At 36.0% G+C, this 18,690-nt stretch overlaps 1 protein-coding gene across 1 annotated transcript in view; it reads right to left on the bottom strand.

Moving 5' to 3' along the window:
* The window catches only part of VPS13C (vacuolar protein sorting 13 homolog C), a 75,762-nt gene that overhangs the window by 43,046 nt on the left and 14,026 nt on the right, over nucleotides 1-18,690 (bottom strand). The window contains 27 exon segments of the mRNA XM_039723111.1: nucleotides 524-603; nucleotides 1,261-1,417; nucleotides 1,710-1,843; nucleotides 2,320-2,428; nucleotides 3,118-3,265; nucleotides 3,510-3,814; nucleotides 4,566-4,733; nucleotides 5,057-5,160; nucleotides 6,092-6,208; nucleotides 6,365-6,518; nucleotides 7,896-7,955; nucleotides 8,136-8,212; nucleotides 8,615-8,768; nucleotides 9,315-9,454; nucleotides 10,167-10,245; nucleotides 10,544-10,673; nucleotides 10,998-11,115; nucleotides 11,712-11,838; nucleotides 12,527-12,663; nucleotides 13,024-13,138; nucleotides 13,286-13,478; nucleotides 14,612-14,754; nucleotides 15,356-15,450; nucleotides 15,988-16,123; nucleotides 16,722-16,784; nucleotides 17,250-17,421; nucleotides 18,066-18,172. Coding sequence (XP_039579045.1) covers nucleotides 524-603; nucleotides 1,261-1,417; nucleotides 1,710-1,843; nucleotides 2,320-2,428; nucleotides 3,118-3,265; nucleotides 3,510-3,814; nucleotides 4,566-4,733; nucleotides 5,057-5,160; nucleotides 6,092-6,208; nucleotides 6,365-6,518; nucleotides 7,896-7,955; nucleotides 8,136-8,212; nucleotides 8,615-8,768; nucleotides 9,315-9,454; nucleotides 10,167-10,245; nucleotides 10,544-10,673; nucleotides 10,998-11,115; nucleotides 11,712-11,838; nucleotides 12,527-12,663; nucleotides 13,024-13,138; nucleotides 13,286-13,478; nucleotides 14,612-14,754; nucleotides 15,356-15,450; nucleotides 15,988-16,123; nucleotides 16,722-16,784; nucleotides 17,250-17,421; nucleotides 18,066-18,172 — 3,522 coding nt within the window.

Genomic DNA, 18,690 nt, shown 5'->3' with positions numbered 1-18,690 from the left:
CTAGAATCTATTTAAACTGGATGGATTTATGCTTAATATTTTGCTTAATATTTTAATAGTACAAATTAATCCATTTTTCACTATGTAAATGATGCCATTCCAGATAAGAGTATTGAAGAGCCCACTGGTTCTACAACCTATCACACTCCCAAGTATTCATGCCATTTTTTAAGGCCTTTTTTAAGCTACCAACATATCACTCTGCAAATGCCATTTTATCACCTCTAGGGTCACTCTTCACTTGCACAGGCAAAAAGCATCACACCTGTTAAGTTTCACTCAGGTACTCATTTGTGCTGTACACATGGAACACAAAAAATATTTGTCTTGCCAGTGATTTCAGTAATAGCATTGATTTATGAAGCAAGAGCTATATGGAAGCAGTGGAGAATTAAATGACATGTTAAACTGAGAAACAGGCATTTGGGAGAAGGCCTGGGTAAGTTTTCGATACAAATCTACAGGCTAAGTATGGAAGCCTTACTTTACTCCCCATGTAAATTTACTGAAAATGTATTGAAACCTTAATATATTCCATTTTCAGAAGATGTTCATCTGTCTCACTTGAGGAATTAAGAATGCAAAGAGGATCTCCTTTTGAGTCTGCAAACAAAGAAATAAAAATGTGAAGTGTTTCCACTCAAGCTTTACTCTACATATGCAATGTCTCCATGCTAATTCTCTATTACATACTTATTAGATACTATTCTTGCTGAAATAGTGAAACTAAACAGCTATTTTCACTGAGAAGCTGCACATCAAGCATTATCTTGTGAAATGCTATATTCACTTCAATTTAAACTAGCAAAAATTTACATATCTTGCTCTTGAAAAAAAGACTTAAAACTGAAAGTTCTTTGCATTGCTACCTTCATGTTTTCACACTCAAAACCTTACTTTTCTACTTTGGATAAATGGCTATTTCAGTTATCACTTCACTGTCAGTTTGAATTGTTACTTGACCAACCAAGGAAGCACTTGCATTTCCAGTGCTGCCAGAACTGGTCATAAAGCACAGAAACAGAAGCTCAGCAAAACCCACTGAACAGCTGGAATACTTCTCAGGAACACCATTCTTGCTCAAATACATTAACTCTAACTCCAGCAATGGCAGTAAAACTTGGTATCAGGTAAAATAGATTCATTCTATCTAAATTACCTTTTCCCCTCCCCTCATTAATGGTTACTGTATGTTATCCTCTGGCTATAAATCCAGTTGCACACACTCTGCTGATTGTTTCACTTCCCTAGAAGACTTACCATGTATTTCAGTGCATCTCATTGTAATTTTTTTCAGATATGCTGCTGCAGCCAATTCATGATTTCTAATTTTGGTTTTGGTCCCAAGCTGTAGCACAGTTAGAATATGTAATGGATATCTCTCCTTCTGAACCTGCTTCATCAAAGTTATTACAACCTTGAATATGGAAAGGGAAACAAGTTCAATATTTCAGTGAAGCTGTTCAGACATGCCTGGCAGTTATAAACAGGCTAAATGTGAAACAACATTAATCTAGACATTAGCATTTTTATAAAAAGACCCTATAGGATCAATTTGCTAAAGATTTCCCCTGGCCCCTGCTCTGTTCCTCATTTGTTTTCTTTTAGTTGCCAAGTCAAACTGTTAATATGGACTTTATAGCCCACTACTTCTAAGAAACAGATGAGTACTGGGTTCAGATTGAGTAAGTTGTAAGATGGATACATACCTCTTTGATTTCAAAATTAAGTAGCATATTGATTACATCTTCATTTAATGTTATTTTTCTCATTTCAGACAACATTCCTTCTGAAACACTCTTATCCTGTATCAAACCTGATCTCTCCAGTTCTTTCATTTTACCTGGAACATTGAATATATTGCTTAACTTTTGAAACTACCACCATCTGTTTAGCTCAAGAAACACACCCAATTATTTTATTTAATTTAGATGGATTCTATTTAAATTCTGTTTAATTTAGATGGCTTACACTCACCTAAGATAAGTTAGTAACATTTCCATAAGCAGAGCCTTTAACTTCAGAGCATGAAAAGGAAATCGAAACATGCTCTGGCAACAAGATGACTCTGACATCTCAATACCTTGCTAGTTCCTTGACAACTTAGCTAACACAATCACGAAATTTTGTCTTGCAATGTTTCCAATTTGTTCAAGTATCAAAGTATGAACACTGTCCTTGCAAAATGAAAGAGTTTATCAATTAGACTCAGCTTATTACCATACTCTCAGATCTAAACTTACTTTCCAGATAATAAATGCTTTTCCTTACTCCTGAAAGCTAACACATTTAGTATTCACAACAAATCCCATCTCTGACCTTCCTTTTGCAGTGCTGATTTTGCATCCTTTTGAGTTTCTTCTGCTTCACCCAGGTTTTCCGTCAACACTTTGAGACAGACATTCAAATCCTCTTGACTTAACACAACCTAAAAAGTTGCAGATCACAATTCTCAGGAAAAACACATTGTTCCTTGAACTTATCACCTGCTAACAAAGCAGAACAATGTTTCCTGGCAAGAAGAGTGCTTATTTACAGCTATTTCGTCAGCAGAATCATCCCTTCAATAAGAAAATTTAATTCTTTTAACTACTTATTGTAAAAGTCCAAGGAGATTAAAGGTTTTGACCTCCAGTGCTATATCAATAGACATTGTAGCATTTAATGCACCTATCCTTTTAATACATTCCTATCAATGACATGCCCCTTCATGATATTTTCATTTCAGTTTCACCCGAGATGTCGCTGGTACTTTCTTTCACAGTACATAAAATGCCAAGTATCCCACTCAAGGGTGATGGGAAGGTAGGAAGCTGGCATTATTAAAGCAAATGTTTGCATTAATCTAAACTCCTCTCAAGAAAATGCCACTTCTAAAGAAGAAAAACCAAAACACTTCAAAGATTTCTTTGAGAGAATTGGTCACAAAACCATTTATGTGATCCTTTCAAACCCTACGTTCATCCAGTTCATTTTGTTCATCAAAATCCTATTACAGTGCTGAAATCCACTCCACACCTACTAAAACTTTGCAGCTTGTTTCCTCTTTGTGCCCAGAAATAACATTAAGGGTTGCTCTCATAGTAAGTATTACCACCACCTTCTCACAAAACTTACATTCATTGTATCCAGATATCCTGTGACCTCCAACACTGGTAACTTGTGAAACCAAGCTGCAGAGAGATTTCGTTTCACAGAAAGGCTTAAATTAATAGGGTGAAGTATCTGAATATCTGGATGTGACAAATCTGTCTCTAAAGTGATCCTTGAAACACAGAAAGAAACAAAAGAAAACAGTTGGAAAGTTGGAAGTCACATGTTAGAGTTTCGAAAATCTTAAAATCTCAAATATAGCACCAAACACTTTCCTAAGCAGAGCAGTTTCTGATTTTATTATTGATCAACCGCTCTAAGATAAAAGGCTTTTTAATACCAAATATTTGACACTAGCACCAACCATGGTTTCTAGGCAAGACCATTACTGTTCTACAGAGTATTAGTCACCATACCTCGATAGTTTCAGCTTTGTCAGCTGCACATCCATTTTGTCAATGACTGGAGGGAGTGAGCTGCCTTCTGAGGACACTAAGACAAACTGGTTCTGAACCTTAATCAGGCCAAGATCTATTACTATTGCATTGGGGGAAATGGAGGACTGGGGGATAACTATAACTGGTGCTTTCAAGTGAATGTCCATTGCAAGCCGAAAACTCCTTTGGGCCAAGTCTTTCACACTGGTAGCAGCCTTTTCTGCAGCTTGGACTGTAGCAGCACTCAGTGTCTCCTTGGCTGTCTGGAAGTTGTTCAAGAAGGTCTAGAAAAACAGGTGAAGAGAATGGAGAAATGTTTGTAAATAGTTTTTGCTCCAGGATACTCTCTCATTTTACATCATCATCCACCAATTATGCTGCTATTCTGTTGAATTTTCCACAGGAAAAGACAACTGAGTACCTTCTGTCATGACCTCTAATGGAGGGTCAAAGAAGTACTAATCAGTGCAATCCAATTATTCTAAATTAATCTCTATTTTTACTTCTTTCCTTTGCTACAAGACTCCTTAGCTCATTAGCTTTTAGGGACATAATTTTGAAAGCCCCTCTTGCCTTCCCTGAATACTACTGAATTCCTATTAAAGAAACTATTGCACGAGAGAAAGGCCACTGGTGCTTTATTGAAAAAGCTATCATTAGGGTACTCAAGCACACTGATATTTACACTGGTTAATTTGCAGGCATCATGACACCTACCTTGCAGAAAGATTTGCCTCTGGCTCTGATATGTTTGCAATGAACTCAGAATTTTGCTAGGGTTGAAAGGGCATCAAACACAAAACCCCCAAACTACCTCAATAGCACCAAGTTTTTCCCTATTTCCAAAACTGAGGGTGGGAAGTGACTCAACTGAAATTTAAATCAGTTACTTACCAAAGTTTTTAATACTACACAGGAAAAATTAAACCCATCCCTTCTCTTTCAGCAAATTAAACCTAACACTTGTACTGAGAGCACAGCCCAGAAGACTAATCTGAGAATGCTGCAGAGCACAGAAAGGGAAATAAGACTTACCAGGAGAGACATGAGAAATTTGTGAAGGTACACCAGCTGGATGCAGCCCACTTTCAAACATACAGTACCATCCACTTTTGACATGTCAGTGTAGGCCTCTCCCTCAGTAGCATGAGGATTTAATGTCAGATTGAAACTGAAAACTTCATCTCCCACTATAGACACAGCCTAGAAAGAGAGAAACAGCACCCACCAGCCATCAGCAGCTTCTACAAAAGCACAAAGAACACAAAGAACTAAATAATAATAACACAAAGAACTAAAGATACCATCAGCCTCTCAGATTACAAATTAGATTAATAGTTTTTCTAATTCTTTCAGACATCCATTCTTGTAAAACTAATTTTTTTTTATGATGTATCTTATATGAAGATACTTATTTACAACAAATCAAATACTTTTAGAAGAGTGGAATGTGTATTACATTTCACTTTTATGCACATCAAACTGACCAAGATTCAAGTAAAAGTTAAAATCTTGTAGTTGAGTACTTTTTTATGAAGAGTCCTTGAATCAACATCTGTGACAACTATGTCCTTAAGACGGGCAAAGAATACAGTGTGGCTTGGCTGAAGGCAAAGAGATGAGTCAAGACCTGCAAAGTACAAAAATAGAAACAGCAGAAGTAACAGTTATTTTCAGGGTGGGGTCACCAGCAGAGGAAGTGAGGAAAAATTATTAAGTTACTTTAAGAATGACTGTGCTACAGCTTCAACCAAAACAAAATAGAAATATTTCTAATACAAATACTGTCTCAATATCAATCATCTCTGGAAATAACTGAGCTACTATTCATAGAAAAATAATCCTCCACTTCTTAATAAGCAAGATATTGAGTGAGTGCACTGAGATTTTCTATCAGGAACTATTTGAATCCAATATTTTTGCATACATAATCTTGTGTGAACACATTATATGATTTAGAGATGGGCACAAGCAAAAGGCTTTATGAACTCCAGTACTAATCTTGCATATCACACATTCTTAAATATTCATAAGAGAGTGCTAGCACTATGAGGATGGCAGTTAAAGTCAGTCAGAAGTGAAACTCCCCCAAAGAATTACTGATAAGCCTTCCAAGGGGTAAAGCCAATCAAGAAAACAAAACCAAAACAAGGAACCTAAACAAACTCCTACGGTTAAAAACCAAAAGAAACATTTTGAAGGGGTTTTCTTACCCTACATAACTATTTATCCTAAATAACTTTATGGTACACCATAAAAATATCTTAGTACAACAGGAAAAACACTTAGTACAACATGAAAAGCCACCCATAATCAAACTCCCTCAAGGGATGAACCTAATCATTTGAGTAATAACATAGCACATCTTTCTAGCTGGAGGCCAAAACATTATGACAGACTTGAAGGCTGACTTTGAAAACAAGACAACATGCCATTCTTGCACAGATAACAATAAATAAACACAGATGCTGTATATTTACACCTTATTTTTAGTCCAATGATTAGCAATTGCTTTGAAACTAAATTACCAGAGCAGCTACTTCTAATAAAGAATTTAATACCTTGTATCTTGATCTCTGCAATGTTCTTTTTTTCATCACAAATATTTAAACAGAAGGCATCCAGCTTGGCAAAAAGCTTGAAGTCAAACACATCCTTATCCTTGGAAGGTTTAGACACTAGAAATAAGAGAAGGTGGGATTTTCAAGACACCTATGACTCATATTTTCACTTTCATCTTTATTTCTACAAAGCTAATCGTGTCTCTCTGGATTTGCTTTGTCAGTATGCAAGACATCCTTCTAGAACCATCATTTGGATAATCACAACTGTACCTTTCTTCAATCTAGAGTCATCTTCTTGCTTTTTTTCTTTGGATGGTGTCTCTCCACTTCTTTCACCACCTGATGGACTAACAGCTGTTAGAAAGCTGACAGCAGACATAAGGGCCTCTGTGTGCAACAGGAGGTTAAGTGATGAAAAAGTCACCTGTTGAAAACATGAGAGTTCATATGATCAAACAGTTGCTTAAAGGTGTCAGAGTCAGACTGAGGTGCAAAACCACTCACTGCAACAGAACCACTCCTTAGAAACAGAAAAGCTGCATGTGTGGCCAGCAACAGACCATAAAGGAAAAAGCTTTCTGTGAAGCAGAAGGGGGATAAGCTTAGAAAATAAGGGAACCTAGCAACAACCCAGCTCTTACAGCTGTAACTGCTAACCTATAACCTCCACAGTACAAAAAAAAAGTGATGCAAAAATAATTTTGTGAAATAGCCTTGGGCTTGAAAACCTATAACCTCCACAGTACAAAAAAAAAAGTGATGCAAAAATAATTTTGTGAAACAGCCTTGGGCTTGAATGCTCCTGCAATAACACCTGCAAATACTATGGCAGGTGGCTGACATGTAGATATTTAGAATATGGGTATTCATCAAAAAATCCACTAAGGAGTCCAGAAGGTAAGTGCCTGCTGTGTAGTTTAATAAAAGCTGTCCACCTGAATGGCCTTGAAACTGGAAATAGAGCCCAAATGCAATTCTTCCAGGCACAGAAGTCCCCATTGAAGTGCTGCAAGCTAACAGAAACTCCAGATGAGGTACAGAAAACTGACTTCTCTTGACATTTGCACTAGCCCATAGTATGAAAACAGGTAACTCAGCAGCACTGGAGAATTACAACTCTCATCTCCTACTGCAGCTTCAGGAACTGCTTTTGGGCAAAAGGATTTCAGTAATTAAAGATCTCAGATGAAATCTATAGACACTAAAACTATTACATAACAAGTGAAATATTTCAGTCTTCATGCTAAAATAAGGCAGGTAAAATAATGCCATAAAGTTAATAAAGAGGAGAAATGACCTATCACAAAAACCACCATCCTTTGTACTTTATTTCAAGAATGCCTCAAATCACTCTTTTTCTTTAGAAATCTGATTCACAAAGACACCATGAGTAAAATAAAAAAATCCCAGTCAGACATGAATTTAGACTCCTTATAAAAGACAGCCCAAAGAGTGCTGAACATACATGGCACTCACAACACAGATTATTTAACATGAAAAGGAAAGATTTTGTGAGTCCAGTACAGTTTCCCATACTGGGCCTTTGAATGTCATGATGCCTGATGCATGAGAAGGTGCATTCTTACAGAAGTTTGAATTTCATCCATATGAGCTGTGGATGAGAAAGACACATTTTCAGCAGCTCAACTAAAGTGGTATAAAAATTTGCAATGATCTTTTAACTCTTGAAATCTCCTGCTGGAAGGCAGGAAAAAAGGAAAGCAAAACAAGTCTTATTAATTCCCTTGTTCTGAGCAAGCAAACTAAAAGAAAATAAGCAATAAAATCTGTAAACACTCACTTGAATCATCTGTTCAGTGTTGTTAAAAATTGTCTGAAACTGTGGCCCATTTCTGTCAGCCTGAAAATAATGATTTGCATGAAGGTTAATATTAATTCCAACCAGTCACTTCTCTCTTCAGAAGATACAAAATAATCCAACTAGCTCTGAATACTAGGTTTACAACTATATATATTAAGATTTTATATTAAGAATATGTAGAAATGCTTTAAAAATGATTTTCAAAAGCTTTGTGTATACCTTGACATATTCCACCTTCAGAAGGTCTAAGCCAGGCTTGTCTGAGGAACTAATTAGATGAATGGGTGCTTTTTTACCTGTAAAACACCACATAAGATAAACAAGAATTAGGATCATATTTCTGCTCTTTCAGAGACCCAAACAATTTATGCCTTGAAGGTAGGGATTAACTTTCATTACCATTTGCTAAAATACATTGCACCATCAAATATGAGTCACTGGTTTCTCTTTGCTAAATCCAAAATGGCAAATCCCTTTTCCATCCAAAGACTGAGCTCTAAGCCATTTATTTATCCCCTAAGCATTATGGTGAGAGTCCAGAGCTTATCAACTGTATCAGTGGCACAAGCACTGCAATGGACAGCTGCACATGAACTGGGAAACTGGAACAACATTTGCATTTCAGAGAGCACAAAGAGCAGGAGAGCTTCAACTAATTGCTACACACACAATTCCACTTCTCTGGCACTGCTTATTACCTCCAACTCCATAGTAGTCCAAGCTTATTTTCTTCAAATAAGATACAGCTGCTAAATTATAGGTTTTGACAGTAGCTTCTGTCCCAAGATGCATTACATCAAATACAAGTACTGTTTCCTCAATTTTCTTTTGTCTGGTGAGTTCTACTAAAACCTGGATGAACAAGAAATGCAGTTATGCCATCTTCTCACATGCAGTATTCTCAGAATTTAAACCAACAAAAGTGCAAGATTAATGCCCTCCCTGCTTTGTTGGAAGCATTGTTTGTATTACAGAATGTAGAGTATATAATAGAAAGGAGAAGTGATTGATGGTGAAAGGCATAAATACAAAAAGTACTTGGTGATTTTCTCTTAGCAAGATACCTGCCTGGGACTGACCTGGTTTCTCCAGTGCAAAATTCCCACTCCTTACCCCCTAATTATGAGTTGTTACTAATTGTTTATAGTAAAAATACTCCAATAAGGGGCTTTTTTTTTAAATAAAGCTGTGTGTATGCATCATGTTTTATTTATATGCATCTCATACAGACAATAAATATCTCATATTAATAGAAATATGTATGTGTATTAAACATGAGGGTTTTTTTTGTTTGATGGTTATGTTTCTGCATCCACTAATCTGGAGAACACTGGTAAAAGAATATCGGATATTTTTAAAGTGTTCTTTAGGCAGGGGAAAACAGAATTACAGACATACTTCTTTAATTTCAAACTTGAGGTGAAGATCTGTCAGCTCCTCCTGAGCAGGCTCCTCTTTTTTTATTTCTTCTCCTTTAATTACTGAACTGTCAGTTGGTTCAGAGCTTTCCTCAAAATCAAAATATTCTTCTTCAGAGTCTACAGAAGCAAAACGACTTTGTCATAAACTTTTCCAGAAACACAGCTAAATATCCCACCCTCTCTTTCCCATTCCAACTGCACTTTTAACAGCATGATCACTTTAAATTTAACTTGACAAAATATACTTTAGATCTATACTGCTCTCTTACCCACTGAATTAGAGAACAAAATTAAAGCCCTATTAAAGACAGCACTAGAGTCTGAAGGCATCATTAGACTTTCAAGAACACATAAGAAAGTAACAGAAGAGAAGCTCCAGGAAACAAGTGTCCAGGTTCCACTATGGAAAATTTTTCTCTAAAACAGTCATGAAAATAAATGCTCAAATTCAGAGTTAAAACAGTAATTTCTCAGTAATGTGTTATTCCAGTTCAGCCTTCTCAGAAAAAGGAGAGTTTTGGTCATGAAAACCAGTCAGAACAACCTAATACCGTTAGTATTTACAGTTCATTCATTTGAAGAGGTTGCTTATGCATATTATAAATTTGTCTTAAAAAGCAGGTTTGCTTTTTAGAAAAAGCAAGTTTATTCATCTAAGGTAACATCAGCATCCTAATCAAATCTCCTCATGCACTTGAAGGTAGATATGACCCACCATGCTCATCTGTGTTGTCCTTACACGTTTTAACACCAATAACAGCATGAAAATATTAGCTATCCCCTAAGTTATGGCCTGCTACCTTCACAAGACACATCTGTAGCTTCTTACCTGACACTATTTCTGCTAACAACTGGGGTGTACTAAGCAGCCCTTTACCAACAACAGGAATTGTGGGAATAGCTGGTACCTGGAGGGAAAGAAAAGAGCAAAATAACCAACACAGTATTTTAAAGTTTATATAGCTTGGCATGTTGATATTTTTTTCTGATGATCAGTGTTCCACAATGCCTTTCCCCACACTGTTTGGCAAGGTCAGCTCTGCCAATAGTTATGTTGAAACCAGCAGGACAATGACAAAGGCTCCCCCCACTGTTTGAGGAAGACCAGAATGTTCTGATGGTAATTCAATGAAGACACTAGTGATGTTTTCTTTGCTTGTTTGATCTTTTTTTTGTTTTACATTTTCTTAGTTGTAGTCAGCTTACCTTTGGGCTTGGAACTGACATAGATGACTTCTGAGGCAGTGGAATGCTATCAATCAGATCAGAGATTGCCTTGATTTTCTGGTCAGAGAGTCTGACATGCACCAAAGGAAGTCCTCCTGACACTTTAAACCTTTTTAAAAGAAAAACAACTGATTAAACTCCTATACAAAAAGTACCAATTCTTCATTTAAATCTGAACAATATGGATACTCCTATATAAAGGTCACATCAGAGTAAAGCTAGAGATTCTGCATTAAAACTTGGACTTAAGCAGTAGTCAGTAACCAGCAAAGGCTTCAGGGAACCACTACCCAAAAAAGATTTTGCCAACAGTAGTAACCTATTTTGGGTTCTTAGTTAATACCTTCAAATTACAAACCTTTAGGGAAAACAGCTTTATTTTCTCTAAGTACAAAGTAATTCTAAATGAAACTTTTCAACATTAATACATTACTTTGCCATCCTGGAATCTCTTTCCACCATTGATTTTGCCAACTGTACATGAATATCCATAGGCTGCAAAATGTGCAAAGTTGATGGGTGTTGAAAACGAGCCTTCTTCCAGTCTTCACCTGAAAATGTCCAGTAAATTTAGATTAAACCATCACTTGCTAATTGCTTTAATTAAGGCATCATTAAAGTAATCAAATGGCATCACTAGGAGAGTTAAAAAACCAACTAAATAAACCTAAAACAACTAAGGTCAAGTATTTTAAGAGCTTTTAATCCCATTTGTGAACACTACTGCCTTAGCAGCACTAAACCCAATTCTACACTAAAAGATGTATCTACATTGACACCTACAAAAAGAAATGGAGAGACAGATAAAAGATAGAAGAGCCACCTGGCATTCTGTTGATTACACAAACTTAAGTGAAGAACTAATGCAAATTTTAGCTGTGCTTTTCCTGTGTATGATGGAGAACATAATAGTTCTTTTTATTTACATTCATTTCTACCACTGAAGTGATGCACAGGTTCAAACAAAAAATAAGCAGAAACTAACCAAGTTTTTCAAAGTTTGGCACCCAGCATGTATTATAACCTATCTTTTCATTAACTACTGATTTCAGTTTGTCTTTTTTTCTTTAAAAAACATATTTATTTATTACAGGTAGGTAGCCTTTGACAATCTTTTGCATAAACAGCAGCTATGTTGTTTTGTTACCTGTTCTTGCAAAAAGAAGTTGCACGTTTTTAATTTTCACATCAAATTTGTCATAAGCTTTGTCCATAATCTCCTCTAATGATGAAAAGTTAGAGGCTTCACTACTGCCTTGATTTATGCTGTTCAGCTAAACACAAAACAAACAAAATAAAAATTAAGTTTTTAAAACAGACATGTGTTATTCATTCTAGTGAAGATGAAAATATGATTCATAGGGGTTAATAATTGACATTTGGACTCTTACAGAGAAATTCATTACATCATTTCACGTACTTTTAATAAGAAGATTTTTTTGTTGTTAATTCTATCAATCCACTTAATTCAAGTTACGGAAAAATTTTTTTCACTACTCCACAATTTTACATATAGAATACAACTAAAATAAATATTTAATTAGTCATGAAATCAAGTGATTGCAATCTTTCCATTTTAGAGAAACAATTAGTTTTCAAACTTCAAGAGAAAAATTATATTCTCTTTTATTAATAAAAAGCTACAATTTTACAAAAAAGGAAACAAAAGTTTGTTTATTCTGCTGAAGAAATGAAAGATTCTAAGTGATAAAGTATTACAGTCATTATTAGAACATGAACATGTTTCCTAGGGAGGTTTACCTAGTTCATCAAAGATACCCTAACAACTCTGATCAAACTGCTGACCCAAATCTATTTAGTTAGAAATAGGGTAAGTTAAAAAAAATATGGTGATACAGATGATCAGCCAGCCTTCTGAAAGCAAGATGCTTCCATATGGACAGCTATGTTAAAAGAGAATATTTGCTTCCCCTGAGGTTCTAAGAGACACCATTTATATACCTGAAATGTACCAAAGTCCAAAATCAGCAAATCTGAATTTTCATGGTAGAAACCAGTCCGTGGAACCACAAGGTAGGAAGGTTTCAGATTAATCTTCAAGTCAAGGACTTTCCTCATTTCAATAATATGAGCTAATCCTTAAACAAAAACGAAAGGCCATGGAAATGTCAATGCTATTCACAAGTGAAACAATTGTAACAGCATACAAAAAGATGTTATCTGAAAGATAAAGCCTCTTGAATCAAGACTTTGATAGCATTCTACTGATTTCTTACTAAACTCAAGTTTCCTTCCCACAAATCATTCACTAAATCTCCAAGCAATGAAGTGAGAAGTAATTGACTCTATCCCAGCTAAAATGTGGGATTTCACAACCTTCCCAGCTCAAGGAAAAATCTCAATCCTACTATTTGGTCATCAATCAAAACATAAGCCAAGTGTTTGTGTAATCACATGGAAACAGGGTTCACCTTCACTGAGATTTGTTACTATCTCACCTGTAGCAGTTCTTTCCTTGATTTCCTCCAGTTTCATTAATGTGGCTGTTGTTAATCTTTCAAGATCCATTCCCTTACTTGTCTGAAAGAATTCTACCATCGCATTTATTGTTTTCTTAAAAAAATATATAAAAATTAGCATTATATACCATCACACATATACATCATTCAACAAAAACTCAAAATCAGATTGGACAGAGCCAAGAGAGTAAGAGCAGAGAAAGAGGACTCAGAAACACCTGAGAGTTTGGTTACTACTCACTGCATCATATTTTACTTCCACAGGCTGTGATTCAATAGTAAGGCTCTGGTCAGCTGTACTGTCCTCTGGGTTAACATCAAACTCAATCTTAAGCAGAGAAGATTTGCTATCCCCTATGGAAGCCACAAGAGATGGTACAATGTTTTCTTGTCTCAGGCCTGTAACATACCAGTTTTCAAGCTTTGCTTCAACCCTAAAGAAGATGAATAGTTAAAAATACTTAATTGGGCAAGGGATAGAATCAGTTGCAAGAGAAAAACATATTTATATGTTACATAAACAAAAAGTGCAGGAATGTTTACTACTGTGTATGGATGCAAAAAGCAATTACAGACTTCTTTTGGTGCAAATGGGAATTCTGCACTGAGAATTGCCCTGACAACAGTGTTAAGTGGAGTCTGTAGGAAAACACCTTTTAAGAAAGCCATTGAACACCACCAAACCACACCAACTTCACCATCCTATTACATAAGAAACTGATTTTCAGGTCCTCTGCCTCCACCATTAAAATTCCTGATATTGGAAGGCAACATATTTGGCCATAATCAGTGTCATATGCCTGGCTCTATTGAGATAACTAAACTACATTTTTTTCAGAAACTTAACACTTATAAGACTATCTGTTCTACACTGCTTCCATCTTGCAAACTAAATTTTATGGCATGCATTTATCTAAAATAATGTCAAAGCTCTTTGTTTCTGTGCAGCATTCAAGCTGCACCTTGAAAATTCCCCAGAATGGTTTTTAGCAAAAATATTTCAAGTGCCAGTGAAAGCCTGAACTGAAGGGACTGCAAATGAAAGCAAGAAGTGCACAGATTGATTTTCCAGACACTGGCAATCTTATTCAGTGACTGTGTAATCCAATAACTTTTGTTCAATATTTCTAGTGTGCCCTTTCTTAAAACACAGGAAGGTCTCAATATCTTATGCTTGGGCTGATTTTCCACCTACAGCACAAACACATAATTTTTCATTTCTTAGGCAGTGAGTAACACATTCACTAGCTTGGCTGGAGCATGTTGGCCACACTATTTCACATGGCTTAGCTATTGCTTCCCAAAAGTCATATTCAGCCCTTCAACACTTATATTCAAGAACAAGGTTGCCATTGTTTGTGAAAACTAGCAGACAGCATTCCCTTCTTCCTTCCATTCCATGTAATTCACAAAATCATATTATTTACAACAGAGTAGAATTATAGAATGCCAACAAATGTACAAGGCAATATACGACAAGCACTACCCAAGAGAAGTTAAGAAGCTGGGGAGTGGGGTGAGGAGGGGAAGAGATGTTTCTACACCAAGAAAATACCAATCAAATTACTTAATGGCTTGTGCTCCTGGGCGCTGTGATATTTTGGTACTCAGATCAATTATCTGTACTTTTAGAGTTTCTGCCACATTCTTGTCTTCTTTAATTGTTAGAGAAGTGCTTAACAGCTTCAGTGTCACAACATGGGCAACATACTAGTGAGAAGAACAGAGGAAACTGAAATTAGAAATCTCAATAAGAATAATTTCTCAGAACTCCTCATTTTAACAAACTAAAATGTGTCTTAGTTTTTCCAGTCAACTAAGATTAGAAACTCATCTCCATGCAGAAAGCAAAGTACAGGTTCTTTACTTTATTCAATGTTTACCAATCATTTCTTTAACATAAAATAGTGTAGTTCAACAAATGCAGAGCAAATATAGTCTCACTCTTCTCAGCATTAAGGAAATTTTTTTTAAACTCTGAAGCAAGCATAGCTAAACTACATTCAGTAGAGGACTCACTAGATCAATCAAAATCATTATAATCACATTAAATAACTACATTTCAGAAGACATAGCTTGTATGCCTTTATTGTTCTTTCTGCAAAATATCAAGTCTTGGACTTGCCAAGAGAGGGCTCTGACTTCCTAATACCATTTTATGACTGCATCAATCAGCAACTTCAGAAGGATAAAATAATATTTCCTACCTGAATTTGAAGCCTTCACATTTCTTCAGGATAATGAAAGAGCTGAAAGCATCTTGAATTTTTTGTGTGGTTTGTTTTTTTAAACCATCCCATAGGTTGCTTACCTGCTTTGGTAACGAAAGGTGATGGGAGCTGTCACTGTATCCAATAGCAGTATAAAGTTTAGCTTTCTCCTCTGGTGTCATTAGTTCATCAATAGCTAAAAACCAAAAACCACATAAATTGCACCTTAGTAAATAAAAATTACCACTTTCCTTCACATTTGCCTCCTACTACTTCAGCTGTGGTGATACGTTCCATTGATTCTCCATACTGCACTAAATTCCAGATTGCAAAATAATTCACACAAGAGTCTTCATATATGATGGCACAGATGTAGCACAGAAATCAATTTAATTTTTATTACAGAAGGATCCATAGCCCCTCATGATGAAAAGAGATTTCAAGAATTTTAGTAGATCAAGACAGCAAATCACCAGAAACAGAGTATTCCAATTGTTGCCAATTATCACTATAGCTCTAAGTGCCGTATTTTTCTCCTCACCAAGGTTCTGAAAAGCTTAAGGCCAATTTAGAAGAATGCGTTATTTGCCAGCCCAATATTCAGTAAGAGGTGCCATAAAATGCACTGCTTATGCCATACCCTCTCCAGCAGAGTAGGAAGCAAAAATACTCTATTCTTTTTTATGTATAAGAAGATGTAAAATCTCTCTAGTGCATTACAATCTATACTTACTTTCAGGTACAAGTGATTCCTCATCTTCTTTAATCCTAGATTCTTTTTTGCCCCAGAAACCACTAAACCATCCTCCACTTTTCTTTTCTGCCTCAGTGTTCTTCTTCTTCAGTAGTTTTTGTCCTGATCTTATTGTCTACAAACCAAAAATTAAAACAAATTGGACAAAATACATAATTTATAGTATTACTACTTTTCTGTAAATAATCCACGCATATGTGAATGTTGAACATGCACTTAACTGAGGGACAGCAACACCACACCACAAGGAGTTAAGAGCTCTTTGACTCACTAGACAGAGGAAAAAGAGGACCAGGGTGAGGGACACGTCTCTGTGTATCTGTGCATGCAGACACAAGCATGCACATTTTCACTTGGGACAGTTCTTTCCACACATTTCACCAGCACTTAGACTACAAATAGGTAGGAACCATACAAAAGGACGGTATTTAAGACAGTACAAAAAGCATTTATATTTCTAAATCAAGTAGATTTCTTAACCTAGTAGTAACAAACCTGAGGACCAATCCTGTACCATTCAAAACTTTTGAACTTGTTTTTGAACTGGTTTCCAGTTTGAAAATTACTTTACTCTTGTCCTGGAAGGATAGGAAACTTGTCTTCCAACCTACCTATCCTATCACACACATCAGCACAATTTTTCAAAGTACTATCATGACAAAACCATCCTATTTGAAGTGCTACAATATTCCTGAACAGAAATGACTCCTTACCTCAACTTGTGCTTGTTGTCTTGCTAAGATTGTATTGAAGACATCGAGTTTTCTTTCTAGGTCCTACAAAAATGTATTATCAAATTATTTGCTGCTAAAACACATTTAGGAAAGGCTCTCCACTACAAATTTTCTACCAGCTCCTTCATATTTACATTCCAATTGATTTCTAGCTCTGCTCATTTCTATCACAGGTATACCCGACCCCCAGCTGCAAAGTTCACTAGAAGATAAAATCAATGTTAAGCAGTCTAGTTTTTTTTTCTTAACTAGATTACTCTTGCACTTCATTAAAAGTATCCATGCTCATTAATCCTCAACCAAAGATAGATTGTTTTCAATGGCACTTTACTAGTATTTTATTTAATTTTCCACAATAGGTTACACAGAACTTCAGATTAAGAAGTATTTTCACACACTTCTTGTGTTCTTGTAAAACCATCAACCTGGATTACTCTCAATTATATCTAAAGAATTATTTCATAGAGGGACCAAAACCTAATTCTTCCAAAGAGAAAAGACTCGTACCTGGATTTGCCTCTGTGTTTCTTCTGACAGTTTACTCTGTGTTAGCTTGTTCTTGTACACATTTTTGTAGCTCTTCAGAAGCTGCCTGTGCTGTTTTATGTTACTCCATGACCACATTCGAGTACGTCTTCTGATGTGAACTTCCAGAACACTGTTACCTGCATATTTCCACCTACAATAAATCCATATTTGTGAACAACTTCACATTTCATTTGTGCATTACAACTTCCAGGTTGCAGAGGTACTTTATTAGTATGCAAAACCTTTGTTCACCACTTGTGATTTGAGAACTTGGCTTATAAAAATTTCAATGTTCTCAACATCACTTTTGATAAATGGACAGAGGACATCAATGAGTGAAGAGCTACAAACCTTCATTATTGACTTCTGCACATTTGCAAATTTGGGCTGTTACAGCACAAAGTGCACTTAAGCACTTTGATAGTCAGTATCAGTTAGTACTACTTTGAAAAAAGCCAACAAAAAGCATATCAGTTCAAATCTACTGCTGACGTAGATGTTTCCTTTGTATAATATTTCCTTTGTATAACATCTCTTTAGCCTTTCTAAAATTACATTTTAACCTCTAGTGAGAGCATTGGCATTTTGTTCAAATTTTGGGGACTTCAGCTTAGCAAATGAGATTTTCATCAACTGGATCTTTTATCACTTGAATCTAAGGGCTGAGCAAAACTCTGCGGAAGTTATATCAGCATGTGAACTAGTTTTAAAACCACTTTTAATTACAAAAGAGAATGAAGAGACTGGGGAAGACTCCAGCATTTCCCAAAGAATGCATGAATGTACACAGCTTACCATTCCCTGGCATTATTATGGAGACACACATTTGGCCTAAATCTTCTGTACGGTGCATTGCGAACCATGTAATCGATGGACTCCAGCAGGTCTATCATGCTGAGGTACTAAACACAGGAAAACAAGTTTCTTAGCAGAGGTTCAGGTTTTGTTTGCAGGCACTGCTCCAACTGCATGTATACCATGGCCTTCAGTATTCCTCAAACTACACAGAAATTTAAGTCCATGCATTTTCATTAGTACCTGAAAGTGGACTGACTGCACCCATTCTTCTCAAAGAACACCACTTTGAACCCCTGCTTCCCTCCAAGAACAACAATTTGTAGTTTTATCAGCCTGCTCAGCACAGCCTCCCAGGGTTTCTCAAACCAACCTTATTTGTTTGTCAATGCAGTTGCCCTCATTTAAGAACTGCATTTACATTAGTGCACCTTACTGGTACAGCTCTGAACTCAATATATATATATATATATATATATATACACAATTAGACATCAGTATAAGCTAAAAAGCTCTTTAGCCAACTAACTGCAAGTTATCTCTCAATAAATGAGTACACAAAATTTCTGGGGAGCCATCTAAATTAGTTCCTTGATACTTCAGCAAGCTTTGTTGCCAAAGCCAG

Source organism: Passer montanus, unplaced genomic scaffold (genome assembly GCF_014805655.1).
Source record: "Passer montanus isolate IOZ18808 unplaced genomic scaffold, ASM1480565v1 scaffold5, whole genome shotgun sequence".
Lineage (NCBI taxonomy): Eukaryota > Metazoa > Chordata > Aves > Passeriformes > Passeridae > Passer > Passer montanus.
This window is presented reverse-complemented; position numbering and strand designations above follow the sequence as displayed.